General features: G+C 35.9%; 1 protein-coding gene across 1 annotated transcript in view; it reads left to right on the top strand.

Annotated features, from left to right (window-relative positions):
* The window catches only part of SCLT1 (sodium channel and clathrin linker 1), a 346111-nt gene that overhangs the window by 17647 nt on the left and 318174 nt on the right, over positions 1–10290 (top strand). Inside the window, exons 3-5 of the mRNA XM_007952997.1 lie at positions 1990–2048; positions 2708–2780; positions 8082–8137. Of these exons, the coding sequence (XP_007951188.1) occupies positions 1990–2048; positions 2708–2780; positions 8082–8137 (188 nt within the window). The remainder of the gene's footprint in view (positions 1–1989; positions 2049–2707; positions 2781–8081; positions 8138–10290) is intronic.

The raw sequence follows: 10290 nt of genomic DNA, 5'->3' as shown, positions 1-10290 counted from the left end.
CAGTAAGAGAAAAAAAGGTGGAGAAGGAGAATAATGAAGGAAAAAAAATTGGGAAAAATGCAAAATGAAAAACAAGGAATGGGGTTAACCAGGAGGAAAAAAAGGTGAAAAAAAAGCTCAAATTAAAAAAAAAAAAAAAGAATCTTAACAAAAAAAAAATTTTCAGCTAGGAATAGGGAAAAGAAAAAATGCTGAAATCTAGGACCTGGGAGGGGAACATTAAGAATAATAGTAAAAATGACAAAAGTATTAATAATAATAATTGTTTTGAAATAGACAAATACAAGCAAACTAATCACCAGAAAAAAGTAAGTGAAAAGGAAAAAAATGGATAGACCAGGACACCCAGACTCCGTCTGAGCACACAGACTGTGGTGGAGTTCCTGTGAGCCCAGAAGGTGCGAGGGAGTGGGGGATGGCCACATCTCCATTCACCAAGCGGGTGTGGGGTATAAGAGTAACAAGAGGAATGTGGCACCTTGTAAGTCTTGCCGGTCTGGAGCGCCCTTGGGGTTGCTGGGAAGCAGAATGTGTTCTTAAGCCCCAAGAATCTGCTAGAGTGCTGTCTCTTTAAATATCCAATATAGTCAAGCCGCTTTTAAACATTCAAACTTGTGGCACCCTCCAGACAGGCGAAAGTCTACAGCTCAGCCCGTGTTTCTCTTCACCTTCTCCATTTATTCTCCAGCCACCAGTGCAGTCCTCTGTGCAGTCCCTGGCTAGCATGGCCGATTTTCAGGTTAATTCTTAGGTCCTTCTAGCACTCGGCACTCTCAAAGCTGTCTGTGTCATGCCGTCAGGATCACTCAGCATCGCTGCCAGACCGCAGCTCCGTCTGTCTCCTTATTTGATATTTTCATGCAAATTCTTCTGCTAGTTGGGGTTTAGTCCACTTCTATATCTTTCCCTTCAAGGCTCAGGGTTCCAGGATTATCTTCTATGTCTGTTTTAATTAGTTTCCCTTTTCTTTGTTGAAGAGGGTCTATGCAGTCTTTCTACCTAGTCCGTCATCTTACCGGAACTGAAGATGTTACTTTATAAACTAAAGTGAATCTAACCCAAGCCATGGTGTTTTTAAACACCTTATTTGCATGTGAAAGCTTGACAATGAATAAGGAAGACTGAAGAAGAGTTGATTTCTTTGGATTGTGGTGTTGGTGAAGAAGATGGAAAATACCATCAACTGTCAGAAGAACAAACAAATCTGTTCTGGAAGAAGTGCAGGTTGCATGTTTCTTAGAAATGAGAATGGATAGACTTTGTCTTACCTACTTTGGTCATGTTGTCAGAAAGGGCCATTCCTTAGAGAAGGATATCATGCTTGGTAAAGTAGAGGATCAGCAAAGAAGGCGGAGATCCTGAAGAAGATGGATTGACACAGTGGCTGCTACTATGGCCTCAATCAGAGCCAGGATTCTGAGGCTGGCACAGGACTGGGCAGTGTTTCATTGTACATAGGGTCACTATAAATCAGAGCCATCTGGATGACACTTAACAACAGCAACAACATTTTCCTTTGCAGATTTTTTATCTCTGATCTGTCCATTCCCCAGTATAACATTGCATTGATTAGAACCTCAAGTATAATGAATTTTAGCAGTGATAGTGAGTTGTTGTTGTTGTTGTTATGTGCTGTCGAGTCGGCCCGTGATAGTGAGTAGCCTTGTATTATTATTGAATTTAATGCAGTGTGCTTACTGCGTTTCATCATGAAGAATGGTAAATGATTTGCTTTTCTGGTAGATAATCTTTATTAAGTTAACCTATTTCTAGTTTGCCAAGAGTTTTTATTACACATGACTGTGGAAGCTCACCAGATGCATTTTTAGCATCATTTGAAATGATTTCTTTTCCTCTATTTTTGAATTACATTAATAGATTTTCTAAGGTTATAATACTTTTTAACTGTATATAACTAATCCACAATTAATTTTTGGCTAGAAAGTTGTAGAAAACACATTTCAAAAGGTGCTATATTCTCTGTTATAGGAAGCTGTCTTCAAAGAAAATGGAGATAACATACTAGGAAACTCAGTAGTTGACCAAAGGTAAGACTAGAAAACCAAAAAAACATATATTTTTTTCTAATTATAATGAATTATTGTTTAAATAATTCCTTTAGAATTAGGAATTTTTATTTTGTAATCTGGAACTCTGTTGGTGTAGTGCCTAAGGTATTTGACTGCTAGCCAGAAGGCTGGCAGTTCAAACCCACCAGCCACTCACTCCTCAGAAGGAAGACTGGGCAATCTACTTCCGTAGAAATACCATCTCAGAAACCCAAGGAGGGGTTGTTATGAGTCAAATCGACTTAATGGCAGTGAGTTTTGTTTTGTTTTGTTTTTTTCATCATTATGTTTAAGGAACTCTGGTCATGCTGTGATTAAAGATTGGGCTGCTAACCAAAATGTTGCTGGTTTGAAATACCAGCTGCTCTGCTGGAGAAAGATGAGGCAAAAGATTTATAATCTTGGAAACCTTATGGCACAGTTCTACTCTGTTGTATGGAGTCACTGTAAGTCAATGGCTATAGGTTTTGTTTTGTTTTTGGTATCTTCAGGTTAAATATGCCATTGAATTAACAAGGAAAAAGCAAATGTTATAGAGTCTTGATAATGGCTCTTAGTTTGCAATTTCATAGGTTATACATTTATTAACTAGATGAGAAAATATGCCATATTTTTATTCTGTATTTTTTTTTCTTTAGCTTTTTAGCTCCTCTTATTACTGAGTATGATAAGCATCTGGAAGAGCTGAATGGGCAGCTGAAATATTATCAGGTATGAAATTATGGTTATGAAGCTTTATGTAATTTATTTTAAGAAAAGAAAAAGTAAAATAGGCTCCCATTCTTTTTAAAAACATTGATAATGGAGAAAGTATTTTATTATAAGTAATCAATTCTTGACTCTCTATAAGAGTTTGTGTATGTGTGTCTTGGTTGGGTTCTCAAGAAGAATAAAACCAATGATTGGTGTGTGTGTGTGTGTGTGTGTGTATATAGAAAGATTCACTTCAAGGAAATGGCTCATAAAATTGTAGGGGCTGGCAAGTCCAAATCTGTAGGTAAGACAGTATGTGGACATCTCTACTATCTCACAGGGTTGGGGTGGAATGTTCTGGCAAATCTGAAATAGGTAGATGAGGCAGCAAGTCAGAGACTTCTGCAGGCTTATGTCCCAAGATCTGGAGGAAGACAACGAGAAGAATACAGGGACAAGATACAGAGAGCATATGCTGTGCTAGAATATCTACTTATTTTTCTGGAGGCTGACTATAACCACAAGAAAACTCCCCTTTCAATTGATTGGTTAATCGAATCAGAGTGCATCGTGGAAGGTGAATACATTATGTTAGGTTATGTCAGTTTACGGAATAGCAACCAGTCCAGTATCTGGCCAAATTGAGACATAAAATTAACCAGTCTGTGTGTATGTGTGTGTTGTGTGTGTGTGTGTGTGTGTGTGTGTAAATTCCTGCCTTCTGGTAATCTTTAAATTAAATCTGTAATTACCCACTTCTCAAGAAGACCTATAACTGTCTCACATCCTTTAGGCCTTTTTCCTGTTCTACCTGTATTTTGCATTATTTGCAGAGTTTATTTTTTCCCAGTTTCAAATGTTACGTTTGTTAGGTTTTAGATACTGTTGGTTTAATTATAATACAGGTAATTCCTGATTTACGACAGGATTCCATTCTAACAGCTCTGTCATAAATCAGTTCTGTCGTAAGTCAAATACCTTTTTTTTTTTTTAGTTTTCATTATTAGTGCCTTTTGTTATATCTTTATAAACCTGATCTTTATTTGTTTCTAGGGGTTGGAAACATTACCTATAAATTTACAAATAATGATAATATCAGAAAATTACATGCTGCAACATTTATGTAGTACATTATTACTAACAATCAGATATACGAAAAACAAAATAAAACCAGATGGTCATAAGTGCAGTCTATTGTAACTCAAATATGTTGTAAGTCAGGGATTACTTGTATAGGTTTATGGTGCAGCAGCTTTTTTTCTGAAATCCTCTTAGTAATGAGGCTTTCTTTTAAGGGAGTGAAGAAACTGAGTCTGTCTATAAAAATAGATTATAACTCTGGGCTTCAGGGCTTTTAAGACAACGTTGTAGGAAGCTGTTAGAAAACTAATAGTCCAGCATTGTTCAGGATATAAGTGAATTTCAATGAACTCCATTTTTAGATTATACCTAATATTTAAGATGTATTACTTTGTTCTAGAAAGATCTTTTAAATCCTCCTTTCCAAATTTAACCTCTCTGATGGTACTGTATGACCATACACAGAAGCATTACTTAAATACAGTCATTTCCCAAACTGAGTCCTCTAGGAGGTGATGACTTCTTTTATAGAGCTTGAATATGCTCATAATTTTGTTTGACTCAGATACCGATCCCTGGATGGATTCAGTTGTGGCAAGTGTAGGGGGGCTGCCTTAGTTTAATGCAAATGGAGGAAAATTTAGCAACTTTGTGTGTAAACAACTCTTTGAGACTGATTTCCTTAGAATGTGGCTGTGGATGCAGACCCAGAGCTTTATTTTTCCTTTATTTTTCTCAATACATATACAAAGACAAGATACTAAGGTATACTTTTAAGTCTAGCCCTCAAATATATTTGGTGACTAGATATGCTAGCTCTGGCTTAACAAACTTCTATTTATAAATTAATGGATTTATGCATAGCTTTATAAAAAGAACATGGAATGCTTACAATTCTCTAAACAAAAGTTAGGTTCTTCCATTGCATCTGAAATGATTTATGCTTTAATTTCTTTGGTTATGCCTGTACTATATAAACTTATAAAGTAATTCTGACCTAATTCAAAAACAAGAATCTTTTTTAATTGTAGTTTCTGTTTTTTCATAGATTAATTAAATCTTTTTGTCTTTACTGTGTGTGCTTTTGAGCCTGTAGTCATTTAAATTTGAGACAGCTGTAGTAATATCTTTCAAGTTTTTTAATTGACAAAGCACAACAGAAAGCACACTCATGCATAAATGACATTTTGTTCTTATTTTAGAACTAATGATTGTTAAAGTTTCTGCTGAAATCACTTTTTATGAATTGCCATAATGATGTATATGGTTTGATTGTTAGAATGTGTAATACTTATTTATATTAAATTTAAATCTTTTTACATTTTTTATAATCTGGTGGCGTAGTGTCTGAGGCATTTGACTGCTAACCAGAAGGCTGGTGGTTCAAACCCACCAGCCACTCCTCGGAAGGAAGGTTGGGCAATCTACTTCTGTAGTGATACTGCCTCAGAAATCCAAGAAGGGATCACTATGAGTCAGGTCTGACTCCACGACTGTGTGTTTGTTTTTTTTATCTGATTATTTGTTTCATCGGCTTTTTACTAAGATGTTTAACTTCATTATTCCTTTGACATTCTCTGTCACCTAAAGGTAATTATTGAATTAATTTTATTTTACTTTTATTTTGTGTTGTGACTCAGATGAAAGTTTAGAGGTCATTGGTTTTCAGTTCAACAATTCATACACATTTTGTTTTGTGACATAGTCATTGGAATCCCCACACTGTAACAGCACTCTTGCACTTCCTTCCTGTGTTTACCATTTCCTTTCCTCCTCCTTTCCTGTCTCTTCCTGCCTTATTAGCTTTATCCCTGAGAAAATGCTGCCCTTTTTATCTTCTGTAGTTCACTACTCTAATGAATACATACCACCTTGGTATTTCTGTATTCTTTATAGGCCTATCATTTGGTTGAAAGTTGAGCCCCGGGAGTGAGTTCATTTCCAGGCCAGAAGGGTGTCTAAGGGCCATAGTCCTTGGGGTTTCACCAGTCTCTGTCAGACCAGTAAGCCTGGTCTTTTTTATGATTTTGAGTTTTGTTTTACATTTTTCTCCCCTCTATCCAGGACCTCCTATTGTGATCCTTTTCAATTGTGGTAGCCACGCACCATTTAGTTCTTCTGGTCTCAGGGTCATGAAGGCTGGGATTCACAAAGCCCATTAGTCTTTTGGACTAATTGTTTCCTTATGTCTTTGATTTTCTTCACTCTTCTTTGCTCTGGATGGGGAGAGACCAATAGTTTAATCTTAGATGGCCTCTCACAAGCTTTTAAGATCCCAGTGGCTAGTCACCAAAGTAGAATGTAGGACATTGTCTTTATGAACTGTGTTATACCAATTGACCTATGTGTCCCCTGAGACAATGGTACTGCATCCCCATTCCCAGCGACTCATTCCCTCAAGGTGTTTGGCTATGGCTAAGAAGTTTTCCTAACTTTGCTCCCTGTATGCTCTACTATATTCATGGATATATGTGCAGCATATATAAATACTTGTGTAGAAATAGCCTCTGTCAAACCTATATATATGTGTGAGTTTAGCTCAATTTATTTTAAGAGACGAAGAAGCTGTTGAAGAAAGTGCAAGAGTCCATAATAAGAAAAGTTTCTACTTACTTGAGAGAGAAAAAAGATGTTGACAGCTACTTTTAAGAATAGTTGCTCGTAGGTATTAACTAGTAGACTAGTTTTAATAACCTATGTTACTGACCCAGTCAAAAAATAATATATCTTGAAAGCAAGAAAAGTACAGCTGTAATTCTCTATATGAAAGATTTCCTGCTAGAAAATTTAAGTAGTAGGGGAAATTTTTTGATGTGAGAAGTACTGTTGAAATTTCATTTCCTTCCAGGTCTTAAATATTGTTAAATATTTTATAGTAAGGAATTTTTAATATGGCTATAATTATGAACCTTTAATACAATAGCTAATGCATATGTATCTACATGATTATTATTTAAGAGTAATAAGTACTTTTCAACACACACCCATATTTAAAAAAAAAAATCTGAAGACTAGTTTTAAAAAATGTATAAAATGTGGATAAGTACTACAATAAAACTCAAACCTCTTTGTTACTGTGGCATTTGTGACCTTCACCTGCCTTTCTAATTTTCTCTCTTCTGCATCACTCTACGTATGGTCAATTCTCAATTATCTAGTAGTGAATTAATTCATTTTGTAATAGTTGTGATTTAGGCACAGCAAAGACCTGGGAATGGTTCATCTTTCAAGCCAATTTGTAGTTAGATTTGGTCATTACTGATTTTCTAGATCAAGCTGTCTTGGGCTTCTGTGGTTGAAAGGGTGAGAGAAAGGCTTGGAGTACTACTGCCTGGTCCATCTTCCCCTTGCCAGATTCTCTTTAAGCTTGTCTTCTCTTCTTTAGTCAAGACTAATGGACATATCATGAGTTGATTGCAGTTTTGCTTTAATACGATATTCACAGAATGTTCTTCCTGACGTCCCCTTTCTGCCCATTCAGGTTTATTGAAAGCTGTGTTACCCCAAATTTTTTGCTCCTTTGGTTTTACAAATACTTCTCTCTATTTGAATGCCCTTCTGCTTTTGAAATCTTAACAATCCCTTGGTCCTCTCAGAGAAAATTAATCATACCTTTATCCCATTACTTTTACAGTATGCATTTCATTCTTTTTTTTATTTTAGTTAGTGATTTTTTACCATCTTTCAAATAAAGTATATGTTTGAAGGTAGTGAACATCTTTGTTTACCATAGAAGCCTTGTATAGTGCAGAGAATTTAGATACTTAATAAAAGTGGTGAATTAGAGACTGAAGACAGCCTCTATTTTCTTTTTGCTAATAGTATTTTACCTTTTGAAATATTAGAAAAATAAAAGCAGCCATATGGGCTTCACATAAACGAAGGTGAATTAATTTAAAATACATTTAAGGTGTAGAGAGATCTTTGATGTATGTTACAGTGCCATACTGAGGAGCATCTTTTATCTGTTCTCAAAATCTGTAAATCAGAATTATGTTTATAAATATATCTCAATGTGTTATAGAAAATATTTTTTATGTTCTGTTCCAACTGAATGTTTTATTATGTTCTGTGTTTCATTAAAGTATCCACAGTTATGTTTGCTTATCAGAAGTAAAGAATAATTCTTATCAACAGACTAGTGTCATAGAATCTAACTGCTTGCATGTGAGTGTACTATTTAATGGAGACCTAATTGTCTGGAAAATGTGTCACTATAACCATATTTTATTCTTTCAGAAGCAAATGGGTGAGATGAAACTACAACTTGACAGTGTCATCAAAGAAAATGAAAGGTAGAAAAATTAGCTGTTGGTTCTTTCTTTTATTATTATCTTATTCTTATCTTTGTTTTTAAACACTGTCAAATTGATTCTGAGTCATTGCAACCTTGTGTACAACAGAAGGAAACACTGCCTGATCTTGCACCATCCTCTCAATCATTATTATTATGTTTGAGCCCGTTGTTAAAACAAGTGTATCAGTTTGAGGGTCTTCCTTGTTTTGCCAACCCTCTACATTACCAAGCATGATGTCCTTTTCTGGGGACTGGGCCCTCCTGATAACAGGTCCAAGTATGTGAGATAAAGTCTCACCATCTTTACTTCTAAGGAACATTCTGGTTGTACTACTTCCAAAACAAATTTGTTCATTCTTTTGGCAATCCATGGTATATATGCAATATTGTTAGCTGACATGATAATTCAAAGGCATAATTCAAATTTTTCTGTTTTCCTTATTCATTATTATCTCAGGTCTCTTTTACTTGTTATTTGCTATTTATATATTTTATTATAGTAGCTCTGGTAGCATAGTGCCTAAGGCACTTGACTGCTAACCAGAAGGCTGGCGGTTCAAACCCACCAGCCACTACTTGGAAGGAAGAGGGGCAATCTACTTCTGTAGTGATACTGCCTTGGAAACCCAAGGAGGGGTTGCTATGAGTTGGGTCGGACTCGATGGCACATAACAACGGCAACAACAACATATTTTATTATACCTACAGATACTGGTTAAGAGTGTTGACTTTGGGGCCAAAGTTTCTGTTTGACTCCTAGTTCTATTACTTATTTAGCTATGTGACCTTGGACAGGCTACATAACCTCTTTGTGCTTTAGTTTCCTCATCTATAAATTGGAGATGCTAACATAATATATTTTCTAGGGTTGTTTGTAAGGGATAGAATGTATGTTTGAAACAGGGTATATAACAAGCACTTTATAAGTACAGTGAAACCTGAAAAAGCCAGAACCTCTATAAGGCAAAAACCTGTAAGAGAAGGAAATTTCAAACATTTCCCACGATATACTATAGAAAAATGATGACTGCACCCCAGCAGAAAATTTGTCTTCATGAGCTGCTCTTTGAAATCTACTGTTCAGCTCTTTTATCATTTCCTCCATTTGCCTTAGATACCCTCCATTCAAGAGCAAGTTTCAGAGTCTCTTCTGACATACATTTTGGTCTTTTCTTCCTTTCCAGTCTTTTTAATGACCTTTTGCTTTCTTCATGGATGATGTTCTTGATGTCATCCCACAATTATCTGGTTTTCAGTCATTGGTATTCAGTACGTCAAATCTATTCTTCAAATGGTCTCTAAATTCATGTGGGACATAATCAAGGTCATATTTTGGCTCTCACGGACTTGTTTTAATTGTCTTCAGCTTCAACTTGAATTTGTATAGGAGCAGTTGGTGGTCCTTTCCACAGTCAACTCCTGGCCATGTTTTGGCTGAAGATACTGAGCTTCTTGATCGCCTCTTTCTGCAGATGTAGTCTTCTGATTTCAGTGTATTCCGTCTGGTGAAGTCCATGAGTGTAACCACTATTTATGTTGTTGTTAAAAGTTATTTGCAATGACTAAGCTCTTGGTCTTGCAAAATTCTGTCATGCAACCTCTAGTGTCATTTCTGTCACCAAGGCCATATTTTCCAACTGCTGGTTATTCTTCTTTGTTTCCAACTTTTGTATTCCAGTCATCAGTGATAATCAACACATCTTAATTGCATGTTTGGTCAATTTCAGACTGCAGAAGTTGGTAAAAGTCTTCAGTTTCCTTGTCTTTGGCTTTAGTGGTTAGTGTGTAAATTTGAATAATAATGGTATTAACTGGTCTTCCTTGTAGGTGTGTGGATATTATCCTATCACTGACAGCATTGTACTTCAGGGTAGGTCTTGAAACATTTTTTGTCACAATGAATGCCACACCATTCCTCTTCAATTTGTCATTGCCAGCAGATGGTTGTCTGCTTAACAATGGCCCAAACCAGTGCATTTCAGCTCACTAATGCCTAGGATATCAATCTTTATGTATTCCATTTCATTTTTGACAACTTCAGATTTTCCTAGTTTCATACTTTGTACATTCCTTGTGTCAGTAACTAATGGATGTTTGCAGCTGTTTCTTCCCATTTTGAGTCTTGCTCCATCAGGAAATGAAGATCCTGAA

The sequence above is a fragment of the Orycteropus afer genome, unplaced genomic scaffold (assembly GCF_000298275.1).
Source record: "Orycteropus afer afer isolate SDZICR_OR568_19922 unplaced genomic scaffold, OryAfe1.0 scaffold00367, whole genome shotgun sequence".
Lineage (NCBI taxonomy): Eukaryota > Metazoa > Chordata > Mammalia > Tubulidentata > Orycteropodidae > Orycteropus > Orycteropus afer.
This window is presented reverse-complemented; position numbering and strand designations above follow the sequence as displayed.